This window comes from Mirounga angustirostris, unplaced genomic scaffold (assembly GCF_029215605.1).
Source record: "Mirounga angustirostris isolate CCGP_5_RB_7025 unplaced genomic scaffold, mMirAng1.0.hap1 SCAF_4, whole genome shotgun sequence".
NCBI lineage: Eukaryota > Metazoa > Chordata > Mammalia > Carnivora > Phocidae > Mirounga > Mirounga angustirostris.
In genome coordinates this window covers 156,346,703-156,366,631 of record NW_026991712.1, presented here as the reverse complement: position 1 = coordinate 156,366,631, position 19,929 = coordinate 156,346,703, and the positions used below count along the sequence as shown (strand labels likewise).

At 58.7% G+C, this 19,929-nt stretch overlaps 1 protein-coding gene across 4 annotated transcripts in view; it reads left to right on the top strand.

The window, feature by feature from the left end:
- The window catches only part of PTPRF (protein tyrosine phosphatase receptor type F), an 85,564-nt gene that overhangs the window by 33,625 nt on the left and 32,010 nt on the right, over window positions 1-19,929 (top strand). For all 4 annotated transcript variants that reach the window (XM_045897897.3, XM_045897899.3, XM_054512920.2 and 1 more), the window contains exons 6-7: window positions 2,540-2,728; window positions 11,301-11,411. In XM_045897897.3, coding sequence (XP_045753853.1) covers window positions 2,540-2,728; window positions 11,301-11,411 — 300 coding nt within the window. The remainder of the gene's footprint in view (window positions 1-2,539; window positions 2,729-11,300; window positions 11,412-19,929) is intronic.

Genomic DNA, 19,929 nt, shown 5'->3' with positions numbered 1-19,929 from the left:
TACCCCAAGTCCTGCTTCCTTGCCACTGTTTAACATTTTCCTATTAAAAATCAGAGCTGGGGCGCCTGGGTGGCTCAGTTGGTTGAGCGACTGCCTTCGGCTCAGGTCATGATCCTGGAGTCCCTGGATCGAGTCCCGCATCGGGCTCCCTGCTCGGCGAGGAGCCTGCTTCTCCCTCTAACCCTCCCCCCCTCTCATGTACTTTCTCGCTCTCTCAAATAAATAAATAAATCTTTAAAAAAAAAAAAAAAATCAGAGCTGGTGGGGCACCTGGGTGGCTTAGTCGTTAAGTGTCCGCCTTCGGCTCAGGTCATGATCCCGGGGCCCTGGGATCGAGCCCCGAGTCGGTGTCCTTGCTCTGCGGGAAGCCTGCTTCTCCCTCTCCTGTTCCCCCTGTTTGTGTTCCCTCTCTCTGTGTCAAATAAATAAATAAAATCTTTTTTTTTTAAGATTTTATTTATTTATTTGACACAGAGAGAATGAGAGAGAGAGAGAGCACATGAGAAGGGGGAGGATCAGAGGCAGAAGCAGGCTCCCTGCTGAGCAGGGAGCCCGATGCGGGACTCGATCCAGGGACTCCAGGATCATGACCTGAGCCGAAGGCAGTCGCTTAACCAACTGAGCCACCCAGGCGCCCAATAAATAAAATCTTTTAAAAAATAAATAAAAATCAGAGCTGGAAGGCAGGACACTGGGACCATATTTACAGCCAAGGAGATGCTGGGTTCACATCTGGGATTTATAAGGCTGCCGGTGGAGAAGTAAGCGTACTGCCAGCTGCTGGGAGAGGCTGGGGAGGCAAGGCCGTGCTCGGAGTCCTACCGCTCTCCAGCCCAAGACCCTGTCTCCTCGTGGGGCCACGGTCCCTTTGGGATGCCCCCGGCAGCTAGAGCCTTGGCAGAGCCCCCCCGGGATCTGGCAGCAGGTAGAGGGATGTTTTGCCCCTGCCTGTTGGGGCTCCTCTGGCTTCCTCTCCTGCCTGGCTCCCCAGTCAGTCCCCCCCGGGTCTCTGAGAGTCTATAGGGAGGATCAGCCCTGCCGGCCTTTTCTAGAATCGCCTCTGAGGGTGCTGTGTGCCTTTTCCCTGGTACAGGAGTCCAACCTCAGCTAGTGTCCCCACACGCCCATCTTATGCTGGGCCCAAGGGAGGAAGATCCAGGTGGTGCTGTCTCCTGGTCTCTGCCACCGCGGAGCCTTGCTCCCCCACTGCAAGACTGACGGTGTTCCCCATCCTCCACTGGGCGTGTCTAGCATCCACACTGACGGAGAGGCTCTGCCGAGTTCCCAAACACGCTCTGTGGTTTGCTCCTGGTGGGCAGACCCCACCAGCCCCAGGCCCTAGTCTTGGGTACCGGACTGCCCTGGTGGCTCAGCCAGTGCTCATTATAATGGTAATGTCACCTAATACTCATTTGTGCGGATTCTCTGTCACACTCTCCAGCACATGTGCATCATTAGATGTGGTCCTCGCGATGGCTTTACAAGGTGGGCACTGGAACCCAGTTTACAGTAAATGGAGGCATGGAGAGGATGAGTAATGCACGCACAGGTCACAGAGCTAGTTAGTGGTGGAGGTAGAAGCCCCACTCGCCTGCACTAGTCCAGAGCCTGTGCTCCCAGACCCTCGTGCTTCTGTGGGTGCAGAGCGGCCAGCCTCGCTCCCCCAGCCTCGGGCTCTGTGCCGGAGTCTCTGTGCAGTGGGAGTGGGTGTGTGCTGATGTCTGTTGCTCCCATGGAACTGACTCTTGCGTGACTGCCAGCCCCCAGCAAGGTGGGAAAGGGCAGCCAGGGAGTTTTGTCTCCCTTCATCAAATTTTGGTGTCATCATAGAGCTTTTTCATGCTCCAACATGGTCCCCAGGCCTGACCATGGCCCCCAGTGAGTGAGGGAAGAGGGTCAGGGTCAAGACTGGAGTAGAGAATGGGTCAGGGTCAGGACCAGGGGTTGTGGGGGTGTGGTCACTGGTAGGGCAGGGGGTACCCAGAGTCAGGTCCAGAATCCAGGCTGTGATGTGGGGTTCTGCTGTGCTGTGGAGCTAAGGGCCAAATGCAAACAGTGAAGGGGACACTGCATGTGCAGAAAAGGGAATGGGGACTAGACAGCACAGGGGGCCTTTGGGCTCAGTTGTGGCCCTGGGTGCTGCCATATGAGCCGTGGGCTGCCCCACAGCCCAGCATCTGTGTAGCACTTTCTGCTGTGGCCAGCAGAGCATCAATCCTTGTTTTTCCCAGGGCCCGGAGAGATAAGTGCTGACGTCTCCAGTCTGAGGCATTGTTTCTCAGACCTGGGAACTCCCTGACAGGGCTGGGGATGCTCCACTGCCGACTGTCTCCCTCCCCCTGCGGCCCTGCAAAGGGCAGGCCTGGGTAGTGGGACTCAGGAGTCTGGTTCCCCACATGGAGCAGAAGTCAGAAATTGGGAGACAAGGGGCCTTGAGGGTCCCAGCCAACCGGGGAGTCAGGAGCCACTGCCCCTGGCGGAGGGTTCTAGCGGGCAGGCAGTGCTGTCTCTAACTTTCACTTCTGTTTTTCGTCTGCAGAGGAACTGCTACCCCCCGGGTTCCCCTCCATCGACATGGGGCCTCAGCTGAAGGTGGTGGAGAAGGCACGCACAGCCACCATGCTGTGCGCCGCAGGCGGGAATCCAGACCCCGAGATCTCTTGGTTCAAGGACTTCCTCCCTGTGGACCCTGCCACGAGCAATGGTCGCATCAAGCAGCTCCGTTCAGGTGAGCAGAGGGCGAGGGTCAAGGGGCCGCACAGACTTCAGGAAAGGTGTCCACCTGGCACCCAGCACAGCCTTCCCTCTCGGGCCTGGGAGCCACAGGAGGCCTCGGCCTGGCGCCGACCCTCCGGGCTGAGCAGAGGGCGTCCAGTGGGCAGGTCAGATCTTGGTACAGGCCCCCCCGGCCCAGGGAAGAGAGCTTGACAGCAAGAGCTCGTTGTCAGTGATGCTTTTCCCTTCCTGGGATTGACAGAGTCTAGACTTCGGTCCAGCCCGGCTCCTTGCAGCATGAGTAGTGTGCCCGGCGTGGTGTTGGGCTCTGCAGAGGTGCTCTGTGGGTGTTACTCCTCCATCTTGCCTGGAGTCTGGCCTACATGATGCTTCTCGTTACTTCTCCAGACAGCAGGGCTTAGCCAGGAAAAGAGGCCAAAGATGCCTGATTCATCAGGCTTCAAAAGGCTGAACCTCAGGAGCTTAGAGCCAGGAGGACTTGCTGCCATCCCTTGGCCACCAGGGCTACCTGTCTCCTCTGGATATCTCAGTCGAGCCAGCTCAGAGCCCTGGCAGCAAGGATGCCGTCATGACCAGGCAAGAGGTGTCGCCCCATTGATCGATCTGCCTCCGAGGCTCCCGCCAGGATAATTGATTCAGTTTTTGTGGGAACGGTGCAGGCGGGAAAGGAGGCTCAGAATCAGCTCAGCATCAGCTTAGCTGCATTCTGCATTTGCCTCCGGCAGAGCCTGGACCGAGAGACCTTGGTCCAGAAACTCTGCTGCCAGCTGCAGGGTGGTGGGCTCAGGCAAGATGGCCAGAACCAGCCAGAGCCCCTGCTGCCTGTCAGCTGTGAGGTCAGCACTGCAAAGGAGGACGTGACTCTGCCCCTTTTGGGGTCCTACAGGCCTAGAGGTGCCCCTGCCACTCCCTGGGTTGCCAGCCCCTCCCCACTGCCTCCCACCAGGGAGATGCCCCAGCAGCGCCCGGTGTGGGGGGAGGGAGAGATGAGCTGCCCAGCAGGGGCAGGATTCAGGCCCGAGCCATGGCCACCTGAGACAGCCTACAAAGCGTGAGCTCATTTAATTTAATTAAAACTCAACAAGATGGAGGCAGCTGTAAGGCAGTTAATTAAAACAGCCATAATCGAGCCAGGAAATGGTCCGGCGGCATTTGCAGCCGCTGCCCAGCACTGCCCAGCGGCCGGCCTGGTTCGGCTCCTCTGCATTTCCCCACAGTCCCTCCAGGCAGGCTCCCCGAACAGCCAGATGGTCCTCCCCGCAGGCCTGGCCTCCGCCCCAGCACGGCCCCGGCTGTCCGTGGCGGCAGTCTGGGAAGGCTCACTGTCTCGCGCGCTCGTTCATCAAGTATTTATGCGGTGCTTCCGGTGTGCCAGGCCCTGTGCCACCCGTTCACTGCCCGTTACTCTGCCGGCTGCTTCTCCCTGGCTTTCCCCTCACGCCTGTCTTCCCTGAGGCCTCCTCATCCTCCGCCCCTTCAGCCAGCCAGGGAGCCCCCATCCCCAGCACTTGCTCCATGGACCGGGCCTTCACCCCAGGCCAGCTCACCCCCTCCTGTAGCTTCAGGTACCCTCTCCACACCCGCACGCCTCGCTCTGTCTCCCAACACCCCACAGCTTGCCCGAGCTTTAGACTAAAAAAATCTAGCAGCCTTCTGAGTGTCACCCTGACCTGCCGGGAGTGGTGACTTCCTTCCCAAACAGCCGTGGCCTTCTCCCGCTGACCACCTCTCGGGGACACACCCCGACTCCTGCTCCAATAAGGAGGCATCACGTCCTTTTGTCACCCACACGGCTCTCACGCTGGACCCCCTTGGTCCTTCCACTGCCTTGGCTGTATCCCAGTCCCCAAGCCCTGCGCTCCCCGCCTCCAGGCTCTCCCCAGGAATCCAGCTGCCCACGTGGCCAGGCACCTGCTCCTGAACGAGGCGCACAGAACCCTCCTGATCTTCCCAGCTCAGGTCGCCAGCTTTACCTCCTCGGGTCTCAGCTACACCACTTACTAGCTCTGTGGCCTCATGAAGTTCTTTAACTTCTTTGAGCTTCTGTTCTCTCACCTTTAAAAAGGATTAAGCGAGACCACAGCAGTCGAAGCTTTAGTTCGCTGCCTGGCATATGGGGGAGGGCTCTGGCCTCCCCTCACTTGCACGGAGCCACCCTGACCCCATCCTTGCCGTCTGCTCTAATTCACCAAATCAGGAAGCCTCTCCCTTCTGTGCCTAAGTAAGGCCTACTCCTTCAAGACACACCCCACTCCGTGTTGTTACTGCCTGGCTCCAGCTCTGCTCACTTAGGCTTGGCACTCCTTGCAGGGAGGGCATGGGTCTGGCTCCCCTCTGCAAGGTTTCCCTCAGCTCCCAGCACAAGCCCAGCTATAGCACAGGTATCTCGTGAACGAGACCTTCAGGCCCTGTCCCTGCAGACAAATGTCCATTCCCCCTGCTTCTTAGGTCCAAGGAGGACCTTATTTGACCTTTGCTGCTACGTGGAAGCTGTAACCTGAGGTTTGTGGACCCAGGGTCCAGTTCCTGGGATGGCACCTGAGGGGACTTAATCATCCTGCCTCTGTAGTAACAGACAGGACTGTCTCCCTGCACCGTTCCTGCCTGGCCCTGGCACCAGGCCCTTGACTCCAGGAGCTGCTGGCCCTGTCTATTACCATGTAAAAGGGTGCTGGGGCCAGTCCCCGCACATTTGACAGGGACTTCCCTTCGTGGAGGGGAATCAGGCCTCCAAGTACTCGGCTGGTTACAGGGACCTTCACAGTTTACGCATCACCAACGGATCACAAAGTATTTCCCTGCCTTTTGTTGTACTCGATTCTCCCGCAGCCCTGAGAAGTAGGACAGGCTGTGATTATCATGCCCACTTTACAGCTGAATTAAGGGAGTCCCTGGGGTCACACGTGGAGATCCAGGGCCAGGGAGCTCCCCTGTGCAGTCACCGGAGGCCTTCTGGCGTCACAAATGCCGAACCTGGGGCCTGGGGAATGGTTGGACCCTGTGAGCACTGCAGATTCCGCAGTCCTGTCCTCTCCAGATCTCACACCCTCCCTGAGCTGTCCCCAGAACCTGTGAGGCACCTGCAGGCTGAGCTGCAGGCCGTGGCACGGGGCATGGCGCCCGGAACAGGAGCTGGGGTGGGGGGGCCACTAGTGTGGGCGCCGCCCAGGCCTGAGCTCTGCTCCACAGGCGTTTTCCTCACTAAAGCGACGTGACGTGCTGCCACAAGAGCCTCCTGGGAATTTGACCTTGAAGCCCAGGGTGGGTGTAGGAGGAACGGAGACAAACTCAGGGAGAGTGGAAATCAAGTCAGGAGCAGACGGTGTCACTGGGGCAGCAAGCAGAGGCTGATCTCCAAGTGGGGCTCAGAGCCACTTCCGGGTCCTGAAAGGAGCTGGTGGCCCACACGCTCTGCCAAGCCTGGACAGGGCGCCGAGGAAACCTCCCTTGCTCCGCTCGTCCCCTTGGCCTGAATGTGCACGCCGCCATCCCATCACCGTTGAGGACAACCTGATCCACCACATCCACGTGCTCACGCGGAGCACAGTCTCCTTGCACATCCTCTGACACCTGAGCTGAGACTGCAGGGCCTGAGCAGAGATGCCAGCATCTGGCTGCGGGAGAGGGCCCACTGGCCCTGGCAGATGGGACCCAGAGCCAGGCGCAGAGCAGACTCCAGGGTGGGCCTGAGGGCTGCTGTCCCCTACCCTGCTGGCTGGCCCAGCTCTGACCGGCAGAGCCTGTCCCCCCACTTGCCCCACCCCTCCACTGGGTCTGCAGGAGGGCACACTGGCGGTGCAGGGTCATGATTTATTTTCCTTTGGCCTGAGCACACTGGCACCTCTCAGGAGAAGCGCTGACTCCTAGGGCCGTCCAGTCTCCCACGCCCACCCTGTAAAATGGTAAGGCAAATTCTTCTTTCAGTTTGGTGGAGAAATGACTCTTCTGAGAGGTCCAGAGACTTGTCACACAGCAGGTTAGGTTCTGGGAGAGCAGAGGCCAGAAGCCTGGACCGTTTACACTGCCACCCCCTCCCAGGCCGGGTCTACCCTGTAGAAGTAGATCAGCGGTTGTTGACTTTTTGGTTCCAGGACCTCTGATTGTAAATATTAGGGGACCTCAGAGAGCTTTTGTTTGTGTAGGTTTTATCCATCAAAATTTACCATATTAGGTGTTAAGAAAAGGTTTTAAATATTTAAATGTTAAAATAATTTAAAAACCTATTACATGTTAAATAAGTTTTTTTTAATGAAAAATAATTGTATTCTAAAACAAAAACATTTCGTGAGAAGAGTGGCATTGTTTTACATTTTCACAAATCTCTTTAATTGGGGGCTTGATAGAAGACTGCTGGATTCTCTTGTCTGCTTCTGCATTTGGTCTATTGCAATATCACACTTCACGGAGCTCCTGAAAAACTCCACTGTATATTCATGAGAGAGCAAGAGTGGAAAAGGCAAATAACTTCTTAGTGTCATGAAAATAGTTTTGACCTTGTGGATCTTCTGAAAGGGTCTCGGGGACACTCACAGTCCCGGGACCATGCCTGGGGGATCACTGTGATGATGGTTCTTCCCAGACTCTCTGCAGCCCCTCCACACCCAGCCCAGCTCCCAGCAACTGCCTTTGCCCCCGCTCCAGCCTCTGTGTCTGCAGGAGGCAGCCTAATCCGGTGGGAAGCCTGTGCAGCAGGCCTGGTTAGTTCCTGCCACGGCACTTATAGGCCACGTGACCTTGGGTTTGGGGAAGCCACTTACTATTCCTCAGCTTGTTTCATCATTCCTATGTGGACATGGGTACTTCCTCCTAGGCAGGTGTCATCAAGGTCAATGAGAGAGTGATCAGTGTTTGTCCCTTGGCACACTTCCCTCCCCTGCAATGGGCAGAGTGGGGAGAGGGGCAGGGTGGACAGCATTGGGCCCAGGCCCACCCATGGGCTCCTCACTTTTCGGGATGAGGCTGGAGTAGATGGGGCTTGAGCACAGCCTCAGAGGAGGCCGCTGTTCAGACCTCATAGCAGCCCTGCATGGGGCATTTGGAGAGTGTGCGTCTGGCCCTCTGGGCTTGAGGCACTGAACAGGCAAGGGGGAGGCCTTGGCTTCTGGCTCTCGCCAGTCTGGTTGTGGGGAAGCTCAAAGGTCATTCACTTTTTATCTGGGTTGAGTGGGCTCTACGGGGCATCCGCCACTGGGTTGTAAGCTCACCCCAAGTCCCACGGCAGGGCTGGGCTGGTGTGTCTGCATGAGGGAGACCTGGCCTGGTGGTGGCCTACGGCAGGCCCTCCCTTTAGCCCTTTCTGTGTGCTTAACCTCCTTGGTTGGTTTTGGTAAGTGCTTTGTTTTGAAATCTTGCCCACCTGGGACATGTGGGTGCCCCTAAGGAGTGGGGTTGCTCCCTCTTTTATTGACTTTCTCCTCATTGGCTTCAGCCAGCTGGGTCTGCAGGAGCCCCGACTCTACCTTCCTGATTCCCATCACCTCCGGCCCCATGACCCCAGCCCCAGTCCCCACCCCTGCCCGCCTCAGAACAGTGCCTTTGACCTGGGGGACCCCGCTTCACCCACACTCGGCCTGGCTCAGCCTGGCCCTTGTGCACTTATCACCTGCGTCGGCCTAACTCAGGCCTTGATTTCTCCGTGTATTTAAGGCCCTTTCTCATGTTTTATTTTATCTGATTTGGCTTTTTGTGGCTTTCCTTCCTTTTGTACTAATGCTTCTCTCTGATCTTATTTGCATTCAAATTACCTCGCCAGGTGGTTCACCAATCAGAGGTAAGAATGCTGTCCGTGCATCTCGCCACGCCACACGCCACTGCTGTCACCACCACTCCATCCCGTCCAGTCCGTCACCTCCCCCATCCCCATCCTGACCTCTCCAGCCTCCTCATCTCCAGCTCCGGTCCCCTCAGCACCACCGGCCACCACACACCTTCACTCTCGGTCATTCCCTCCTGTGGACTCATCCATTGCAAGTCTGGACTGTAGAAATACTCAGCTGAGCCCTGCCGTGGGGATGGCAAGCCCTACGTCCCGGGCCTTCCAGGCCAATCCCACAGAAGGGAGCCTGTCAGCTCCCACAGGGAAGCCAAGTGCTGAGCCCCAAGCCTGGCCACAGATGGAGAGTCTTCCCAGGAGATGGGGCAGCATGACCAGGCCTCGCCTTTCCTCCTAAGAAGCTTCTTTTTTCTTGGGTCCCTCAGTGATTGCTTGACTTCCCTTAACATCCTGGCCCTAGAGCAGGGTGAGGACCATCCTGTAAATCCCCGTAGCCCAGCACATGTGAGGAAGAGCACCCAGGGAAGACTTTAGGTGCTGCAGTGACATGGGGACCTGCCGAGCCTGGCTGCTTTCGTGCCCCAGAGCCCTGTGGCCTGGCTTGGGCTTCAGAAATCACATTCTGGACTCAAAGATCCGGGTGCAAGTTTGACTCACCTGGGTGGCCTTCAGAGAGGCGATCCACCTCGCAGAAGTCTGCTTCCTGCTCTTTAAATCGGGGCCAGGGCCCACCTCACGACTCATGAGGTTTAGAGGAAGGGACGGGGGTCTGGGCTGTGTCTGGCTTGGAGCAGGCCCACTGGAAAATGGTTGCTTCTGGACTGATTATATTCACATCATTTCTTCACACCTCCCTCAGCGTCCTTGGGCACATCTAGATCCTCGGTCCAGGACCAGGGTGGTCTCAGGTCAGAAGCCAGGGCTGAGAGAAGCCACTGCTTCCCTGTGGGGCATCTGGTCCGCTACCTTCCGAGGCCAAGACTCGCCCTCCAGACCCCCCCCATCCTGTCCGCCTGCACTAGCTCTTGATGCCCCTGCCACTGGGTCTTGGTGTTGGTTCCAGATGGGGTTTCTGTGTGCATCCAGGTTCAGGGGCTGTGTTGGGTCCCTGACCAGGTCTAGCTCTCCGTACAAGGGAACCTCCTCCCCCGGCAGGGGTCTCACCCAGCCACTACTTCTTGTCCCTGCCTTTGGCACCAGCCACCAGGTCTCCCCTCCCTCCCCAGCTGAGCTGACCTAGTGCAGCACCCCCCGCCCCCAGCCGGGAGCCTGACCCCACCTGCTTGAAGGAATATTTTCTGTAACAGCATCCATCCATCCCATACACATGACCTGTTGGGTGCCCATCAGGGCTGTTCTTGCAGGAGATGGGTATTTGGCATTGCTCCCTGATGTCCAGTGGGAAGGGCTGAAGGCAGGACCATGGAGCAGGCCAGCCCTTTGTCCTGCACCGGGGTTAAGCCTTGGCAGGTGCTTCTCCCACCTCCAGCCCCCAGCCCCCAGCGTGCTCAGGGCCCCTCCTGCTGCCCTGGGTCTGGGTATGGAAGAGGGGTGTCAGGCAGTGAAGGGGCTGCAGCTGGGACCCATGGTGGTCCTCCCCTGGGGCCTGGGCCATGAGAGTATTGACCTGGAAGTCCTCCTGTGGCTCTCATCCAGGCCGCTCAGGTGGGGTTCGGCAGGTTCTGTCTGTGTCTTTTGTGGGTGTGGTGACCGTCAGCCAGCCTGAGGCCTGGGAAGGGGCTGTTCTGTGCAGGTGGCGGTTTTCTGTCAGGCTGTGTGCTGTGGGGTTATTAAGTGTCCATTGGACTGTCCTGTGTGGGTTTGATTGTCTGTCGGCTTGTTCCAGGGAGGGGGTGTTGCCTGTGGCTCGGGGTGTTACTGTCACAGACGGCTTGCCTGGGGTCCTCTCAAGAACGGTGTTTTCAAGTGTTTATTGCCAGAGCTGGGGGGTGGCCACGTTGAGTGGTTTCACCCCCCACCTCCTGCTGCCTTGGACTCCCCTACCTGGACCTGCCAGAACTGGCCCTCTGTGAGGGTCCTTTTCAGCTGCCTCCCCCCCAGTCCTGGCTCCTGTCTGTCCGTCTGCGGCCAGAGCAGCCCCTCCAGGCACTGGCCCGAGTGGGAGCTACAGCCTCCATTAGCCTCCTGAATTATGCAGCAGCCGCGGTGGGTCGAAGCACTTTAGCGGGACCAGGCTGAGGAGAGGAGCCGGAATGGGTGGGGCCGGCGGGGTGGGGGCCGGGTGGGAGGAGAGGATGGGTGCTGTGAGCAGAGGCTGCCGGGCACCAGGCCCCCAGAGCAAACCCCTTCCTTCCTGTGGAGTTCTGGTGGGCGGCAGACTCCCAGGCGCTTGCCCGATGAGGGCCACTGCATGCTTGCAGCTAACTCCCAGGCCAGCAGGGACCCAGGCTGCTCCCACCCACGCCTGGCTCCACGTGGCCTGGCAGGGCTGGTAGGTCTGGGAGCACTCATGGGCATGCTCACTGGCAAATGGGCTCCAGGATTGGAGTCCAGGACTGGGCACTCCATGGAGCTGGGGGATGGGATGGAGCCCGCAGCCCAGCCGGCAAGCTCTGCTAGGCTGCAGGGTTAAGACAAGCGGGATTGTGCTGCAGAGTACAACGCTTGCTTCTAGCCACGAGGCCAGGGGGCTCATCAGGGAGAGCTTCCTGGAGGCAACACTGGTGCCCAGGTGTGGCCCCGATATCTTCAACATCTGGTCAACACAAACCCAAATGCCATCAAGACTCCTCCCCACGATCCAGGCCTGACTGTCGCTATGTCCCCGCAGGTGCCTTACAGATTGAGAGCAGCGAGGAGTCGGACCAAGGCAAGTACGAGTGTGTGGCGACCAACTCTGCAGGCACTCGCTACTCGGCCCCCGCCAACCTGTATGTGCGAGGTAAGGATGTGGGCAGTGCCTAGCCCTGTCTCCACGGAGCTGAACTGGCCCTGCTGGGCACGCTGTCTGGAGCCCTTGGTGTGGGCAGTGGGGGCTGCCCTCGGCCCAGGTTCTCCTTTCCCTGCCTCTTTCTGCCGCAGCAAGAACAACCGCAGCAGCTCCCACTGGGCAGACTCCCGGTGTCCGCCGCCACTTTGCCTTCCTTCCCTGCAGGCCCTTTGGGACGCAGCAACTCTTGGGAGCATTTGTATCTCTTGTAGGTCCTGCCACGTGTGCCAGAGCCCCACGGGAGTCTAGAGCCTTCCAAGCAGACTTTTCACTGTGTGCGTGTGTGTGCGTGCGTGCGCACAAGCAGGCACACTCATTTGTGTGTAAACGCGGGCATACGTCCCTGGTAGTCCTCGAGTCTGTCCTGCCCGCCCCAGCAGGGAGGGCTCCAGGCCAGGTGAGCCTGCCCTCTGGCCAGGTCTGCCCAGGGCCTTCCTGGAGGAGGAGCTAGCTGTGCTTTGTCACCAGTCAGGACCCTTGTAGAGAAGGTCAGTCTGAGGCAGCTGTGAGCCCCTGTAGGTGAGCTTACCTACTGTGTTTCAGGTGTTCCTTGCTGAGACTTGGTGGACCGTGCATCTTCACAAGTCCAGGGATCCAGCAGAGAGGGCCTGGGGACTGATTTGGAGTGTCCAGTGTCTGCTAGGCTCACAGCCCAGGGGTGACCAAAGCTGGCCCTCCTTCCTGAGAACATGCACAGTGCCCGGGAGGGGCCCTAGGAGCCCCTCCTACCCCCACACCCCCTCACTTAGCCCTCCTGCACAGACGGGCATCATTACAAGTGAAACTATCTCCACTCGGGGGATTTGAAAAGGAAAGTGGACACGGCTTCCTTGCAGCGGTGACTTCATCACACTAAGTGCTGAGTGTAGCTTCTCCAGGGGGTCGTCTGCCTGTCCGCCCAGGCAGTGTCAGCGGCCTGTCCCACTCTTTAGGGCCAGCCACATGGTCAGACAAGGCAGAGAGAATTAAGCCATCAACCATGTAGTTACTGAGGAGCTGCTCCATGTCGGGGCAAAGGTTCCCAAGAGGCCAAGGCTGCCAGCCCATCGGGTGACGGGCAGATTGTGTCTCAGAGACCATGGATGACACTTCATTGGAGTTGGGGGTGTGGGGTGGGAGGTTCCCACTGGTCCCCTTGTCAGGTGTCCTGCCCACCAAGTGCTTGCCTCAGTGGCCCCAGGGCCTGTCTTAAGGAACAGCATGAGAACAGAGAGGCCGGGAGCCCGAGAGCCACCCGGATGGCCGAGATGAGGGGAGCTGTGAAGTGCACAGCCTTTCCCCACACTGCTCCAGGCAGAGCTTCTGATGGGCGCACGGGGCTCTGACGAGTCCCCCTCCTAGGGAGGAGGCGCTGGAACAGCCCTACTCAAAGACCTGCCTCCTTCCACCCGGACCATTATGTGGTCCTGACCGAACACTTCTTCCAAAACATCACAGGGCCAAAGAGTGGAGGTCCCAAGAAAGCCTTTTGCCGTATGCGGCTGCACCAGGGAGAGGAGCGGCCCAGCAGAGCCGCTGAGAAACCCAAGCAAGCTGCATGGGCATGGTCTAATGGGCACACTTCCTGGACCAGAGCTGCAGGAGAAGGTCCAGACATAGGTGATGGACCCTGCATTATTATCTTGGCTGGGTAGTATTCTCTGAAGTCACCCTCACACTGGACTCAGCCCTGAGGCGAGGCGGGGGAGTCTCTCTGGAGATGAGCTGAGCTTAGCTGCCACAGCTCAGGCACTGACCAGGGAGCTCTTACCTCCAGCCCCACGTGGTGGGCTCAGGCAGGGTCCCGACATGACCCATTCTCCACTCCCACCAAGCCTTCCTAAATCACCTTTCCGACCCACACCCACAGGCCTTTTGGGCAGTGAGTGTGGGGGCTTCTTTAATTCTAGCCCCACTTGCCAGGGACCCTAAGGCAGGCTGTCCCAGCGCGGCTTTGCTTGCCTTTCCCTCTCTCACACACGTGTTCCTGATGCCCACGGGCCAGTCCTATCTCTGTGCCTGAGACCTGCCCAGTAGCCAGGCCCCACCTGCACCTGTACCTGCCCTGTTTTGTGAAGAGCGATTTGCCCTGTAGCCCCAGGACACACCCTACTAAGGAGACTTGGCGACATCTAGAAAGCCAATTCCTAGGACTTTTGCTTCTGGTGTGGCAAAAGCTTTTAATCTCAGGCCTGGCAAAACCCGCGCGTTCTGTCCCCAGCGGTACTGAGGGCCCATCAGCCCCAGCTCCTCTGAGACAGCCTCTCCCAAGCTGGCCACCAGCTCTATCCTGAAGCCTGCTTGTGAGTGGGCCACCCGTGGAGACATCCCCCAGCGCCACAGAGCGGCTGTGAGACCCCCTTCCAGAGCAGGCACCTGTTCCCCTCCAGGCCACTGGGCTCCAGCTGCCAGGAGCCTCAACATCGGGGCCCCTGTGGCCTCCAGCCCAGGTTTCTCAGCCTCAGCACATTGACACTTGGGGCCAGATGACTTTCAGTTATGTGGGGCTCTGGCCCCCTAGATGCCAGCAGCACCCCTAGTCATGAGAGCCCACAACATCTCCAGACCTTGACCGGTGTCACCTGGGGGGCTCCCTCCCCACCCCCCACATTGGGAACCACTGCTCTAGATGGACAGCCTCCTGCCAGTGTTCATCTCCCTCCATCCCCTTCTTCTCCCGCTGTGTCCACTGGGCTCAAGGCCACATCTCCTCCTTGGATTGGTCTTCAGTTTCTCACATCCTTCCTCTGTCCCCCGGACTCTGAGGGCCCCACTGTCTCTCTGGGCCCCGGCACCTGCCGCATGTAACGGGACAGTGCGTGGGAAGCCCCCAGCACAGTGGCGGGCACACGGGAAGCGCTTAGTGGCCGGTGACCACTGTTGCTGTCAGGAGAGCTGTTGGGGGATGCGTCTTCCGTTCACATCTGCCTTGGCTCAGTTGCCCGCAGCTGCACCCGCAGTCCAGCAGGCCCAGGCAGGCTGGGTGGACCGGCCTGTGTCACCATCTGTCTCCCTCTCTGAGTGACTCACCCTCTCCTTCCCTCCACAGCGTCTCTTTCCTCCAGCTTTCAGGACGCGGAGCTGCCGGGGGCCAGGGCGTGGCCGTGCCCTAACTGCCCCCAACCGTCCCCCTTCTCTGCAGGGAACTGGCTGCTGGCCACAGCTGTCTCTAAACGGGGCGGTGTCTCCACAGCCTTTCTGCCCGTAGGTGCCCAGACCAGCTCCTCACGCTGGGGCAGTGCAGTGTGGGGCTTCCTCAAGGTGGTGGGAATCTAGTGGCCTGTGTGCCTTGGTGGGTTTGTGGGCTGGTGGGTGCGGGGGCCGACCCCAAAGCCCAGCTCACTGGGTCTGTCGAGCCATGGGGTGTGCGTGAGGCATGGGGGCCCGCCTGTGCTCCCCTTCCACCCCTCCCTGTCCCGCCCTTGGTATCCCGGCACCTGCCAGTGGGACCCAGCCCTGTCCACCGTGTCCTCCATGAGTCCTGAGTCTTTCATGAGCGGTGTGGTCCGTGCGCACCTGCGTGCACGTGCGTGTGCGTGGGGCACAAGAGTCTTGTCTCATGTCCGTGCTGTGTGGGCAGATGAAGGTTGGCCTGTTTTTACTCTCTCTGTGTTTCTCCTTGTCTTTTTTTATTCCCTCCTCATCCTCATCGCACTCTGCCATCAACCCAAACTCTCATCTCTCAGATCAGCGAGAAGGTTGGTCCTTTTCACTTCTTATCCATCTACAGTTCGCCCGTCGACGGGATGCTCCCGTCAGTAGGGACCAGCGGGCTCAGTCGGCTCCCTCGGGCTCGCTCCAGCCAGGCCTGCCCGCCGGTCGGGCTCTGCTCTGCGTTGTTTGGGCCGGCAGGCCGGCAGGACTAGGGGTGGGTGGGCAGGCCCCCTGCCCTGCATGCTTCTGCTGCTTGGGTCCCTGATGTGCCACGTGTCTGCATGTCCCCTTAGCTGGGCCCCCCTGCCGGGGCGGTCAAGCAGGCATGGTGCATGCCAGGACACTGTGCCCCGCCCTTATGCCTGGGCCGGGCCAGCTGTCCGTTCCAGGTGGGGCTCGGGAGTGGTCGGGGGAGCTGTGAGAGCTGTAGTGCGTCACGCGTGCCTGTGGGGCCTTCCTTCCACAACCTCATCCCCTAAACTCCACCTTTGCCCCGGCTCAGCCGCAGCCACTGGGAAGACCCAGGGAAAAGGCTAATCTAGCATGAGCTCACACCTCAAGGTCCTACAGCACAGGACAAAAGTCCCACAGGTCTGCCCTGACCTTGAGGTACCCCCCAAGCTCAGTGGGGCGGCCAGTCCCAATCTGCCTCACGAAGCTTGGTGTCCATGGCACAGGTGGCCGGCATCATCTTAGGCATGGAGGAAATCTACACTCTTGTCTCTTCCCTCCCTGACCAGAGCCAAATGAAGATCTTCCCACCTGCCCCAGGCCCCTCTGCCCAGGCCCCCCAAGCCCGCTCCCGTTTCCTCAGGCCTGTGCTGGGTGCCGAGCGTTCACATTCGGGGAGCTCCCACCAGACTGGACAGTTGACTGCAACTCAGTGAGGCCCACATGGGAGCCCAGAGGAGGCCCCAGCCCGGCCACAGGTTGGGAAGGGCTCCCCGGAGACCCTGCTCTAGCCCCCTCCAGAGCACTCTCATGTGGGACTCGGTGCTCAGCCCCACCCTCAGGGCCAGACCGCTACCCCTAGTCTTGGGGATGGCAGCAGGGGCTAACGGTCATTCTTGTGTCACATGGTCTGCGTGGTCAGAGGAGACTCACTTGTCCGCTGGGCTTTAGGCTCAGCCCCAGGGAGCAGACTTGGGCCACCTGCTCCCCTCTGCGTGGCATCTCCGTAGCCTGGAGCCAGTTGGGAGAAGGGAGGGAGAAGGGAGCCAGCTGGGAGGAGGGCTGCAGCCTCAGCTCAGATATCAGCCCTGAGCATCCATCCATGTGCACTCCTGAGCTCTGGGGCATTTAGGTTACACCATTTCGCTGACCGGGCGGATCTGCCGGGGCGTTCAGAAAGCAGTCATCAGCAGAGACAGCCCAGCCCTCAGCCACCTCCCGGTCCTCGCCGTCCCCGACCGCCCTGGTCCCTGGTCCCTTCCCCTTTTCCCCCTCTGTGGTCCCACCAAAAATAAAGCACGTGCACAAATATTTAACGGGAAGGCAGAAATGAGTTTCTAAATATTCCAGGGGGATTTGCCGGGCTGGTAATTTGTTTGGCGCTGATAATTACATCTTACATTTTTCCAGCTTTACTTAAAACTGTGTGCCGAGTGCGCCGGCATTTAATTACTGCTCTGCGGCAGCCACAAGGTTATTTATTAAAGAGTTATTTTATCTTGATACAGTGGATCCTGCCCCTTATCCCCTCCTTAATGTTGTGTTATTTTCATCAGAGAAATTCCTGCAAGTGAATGCAGATTGCGGGGCCACCCTCCCCCTGCAATTAGGCTGTCACTCCACTGAATGCCGATGCCTTCGGGCACCACACCGCCCTATTATACGGGCTTGTCAGTGCAAATAATTAGACTTAAAAGTTACAGTTGAAATATAATCCAGAAATGGCAGAGCCCTGTTCTGGAAATTGTCTATAAAATGTCAGCAGCAAGGATGCACGGGGAACAGTAATAGGCTGGCATTGTTGGAGCCCAAGATTAGACCCTGAGTGCGTTTTTCCTGGCTCTGGTTTTTTCTTCCCTGCTGCTGCTTCTGTCAATAGACCGGGTCCAGGGCGAGTCTTGCCCCTTTTGGAGGCCTCGTGTCTGGGACAGCGGGAGGAGTGGCGGCAGGACTGCCGTGGGGAGGCACCAGCCACGCCCGGCCATCAGGATGGGGGTGACTGTCCAGGCAGGTCCAGGACGCAGGGCCCCACTGGCTCTCGGGATCCTTGGAGGTTGTGTCTTACCTTTCTTGCCCCCACCCTCCCTCCATAGACATACCCTAACCTCGCTCACACTGCAGGGAGGATGAGCCTGAGCTGTGGGAGATCGTGCCTATCAGCCTATCTACCTATCAGCCAGACCTCAAAAGGGTGTGAGCTTTTCATCACACTGACGACCTCCTGATAATACGTAACTTGGGCATGTCACTTAAAAGTTTCGAGTCTTAAGTCCGTCCCCTTGTCTGCAGTCTGGAGGTGATGGGATCTATAGCAAGGGAACTTTCCTCACCTTGAGTAGGAGCTCAAGAGTGGTTTCCCTTCCCGAGCTTGTTCTGATGCCTGTGAACAGAGAGCAGATGGGCCACCCCTGGCTGAGAATAAAGACCTGATCAGTTAAGGCTGTGCCCCTGTGCCTTCCTGCTCCAACCAGGGCCGTGCTGGACCCCTCCCTTCGTCAGCAGGCCTGGGCCTGGTCAGCAGACGGACCTGCCTGCCTAGGCCTCTCCTCCCACGGCCCGCCCCCTAGGCCCAGCTCCAGAGCTCGGGGAGGGCCCGCAGCACCAGGCTGGGTGATGCTAATGTCCATGCCTCCTGGTCTCACTCTTGCGCCATTTGAGGGAGTGCTCAAAGGGTGCTCTTTGTCGTGGGTCCCCCCCGCCAGCCATGCCCGGGATCCACCTATTGTCTGCCATGCAGAAGTCTCTGCCGATGATGACATGCTGTCATCATTCCGTGGGGACTCCCAGCTTTGGGACAAGTGACAGAAACCTACTTAATCAGCTTAAGCAGAACAAGGAGATTCTTGTCTTATCAAACTAAAATATGTAGAAGTAGATTTGGTGTCAGGGAGGGCTGGATCCAGATATTTAAACAGTTTGATCAAGCTTTTGTGTTTGTCTCTTAGCTCTGCTCTCTACAGTTGACTTCTTTGTTCTCCAGCGTGTTCTCCCATGTGTTATGAAAGGTGGTCCTCAGTTCCTTTAAAGCTGGGCACTGCAGTACAGAGAGAAAGTTGTTGTTCTAATGGTTTTTGCAAAAGTCTAAAGGCTGTATCTTGTTGGCCACATCTGGGTCACGTGGCCCACATAGCAAGGACAGAGGGAAGAGGTGGTTCCCCTAAAGAAAAGGAGGAGGCCGGTTCTGTAAGGTAGAACACTAGCTGTCCACGAGACACACTGAGCCCCCAGTGGGCCTGGGGGCACAGAGGGGACTCAGCTCATGATGTCAGTCACACATGGCTTGCCTGGGGGTTCTGTCCGGAGGCCTTGGACTGAGGCAGTGTGGACAGTTGAGGCAGGGGCGTAGTGAGGTGGGATCCAGTCGTGTGGCCTGAGGAATCACTGAGGGAACCATGCCGGGGTTTTTAACAGAGAGGTGATGTGAACAGACTCGCACTAGCTGTTGGTGGAGGGCCGGTTCTGGAAGAGAGCTGCTGATACAGCGGTGCCGAGAGAGGGCGGTGGCTGAGGCTCTGGTGGGGGCGGTAGCCTCTGGGTTTGAAAAGAAATTAGTGGGTTTGAAAGACACCTTGGGCCATCCGTTAACAGGACCTGGTGGTTCGTTGGATATCTAGTCTCTGGGCCACAGCCTGACCCCAGTGCAGCGAGGTCAGAGTCGGACCGGGCGGTTTCTGTAGTTCTTTCCGGCTCTGATTCTGTGGTCTGAGGCTATCCGAGCAGCAGAGTCTGGAACCTCTAGTGGAGGGGCCCCTGATGTGACGGCTCGGGTCCTCTGCATGCCAGGCTCCCCAGCATGGGTCCTCGGAGACCCACACGCACTCTCAGTGGTGCCTTTTGGTCACGTAGCCTCGCTGCCTGACCTCTCCAGCCCTGTCTGTAGGGTGCCTGTGAAGGACACACCTCAGCCTCGGCCCACCAGCTGCATGACCCGTCAGCACGCCAAGCATGCCTGCCCACGGCTAGGTCTTGCCTGACTGCCCTCCCTCTGCATGTTCCGAATGTTTGTGCCAAGCTTGCAACTTTGGGGGGTTCCAGGCTGCACGTTGGCCTGGGAAGCTCAGAACAGCTTCTGGCCTGGGAAGCCCAAGGCCGGAGGTCATGGCCAGGCACAGCCACCCTCCCCCTTGAGACCCTTGTTCATTGACGCAGAAAGCCGTTTGTTCGGCGCCCTCATCATGTTACTGCCATCGTCATGCCCATCCTGCCCGCGGACCACGTCCCTGGCCCACCCTGATCCCTTGCCCCTGCCCAGCCCCTTCTGAGGGGCGGCCCTTCCCCTTGGGTTCCCAGGCTATGCCTGGAGCATGGCTGAGATCATCTCTTCCCTCGGATCATGGCCGGGAGGTGGAGGCAGTGACTGCAGAGAAGGTGGCCATGTCACTCCTGGCTTGCCCCTCTGCCCTGCCCCAGCCATGCTCTGAGGTCCTCCCCCCTTCAGTGCCTGGGCTTCTCCCACTGGTGCCCCAGTTAGCCCCTCTGGAGACCCACGGTGGGGGCAGGGGCAGGAGCAGGTAGGGACAAGCACTGGAAGGCAACCTGGAATGTGGCCCCGACGAGGCCCGCAGTGTAGACCTGAGGCCTGAACCTTGCACTGAGTCCCTGTGTGACCCTGGGCGGACAGCAGGACTTTCCTAGGCCTCAGTTTCCTAGGCTGTAAAATGGGAGC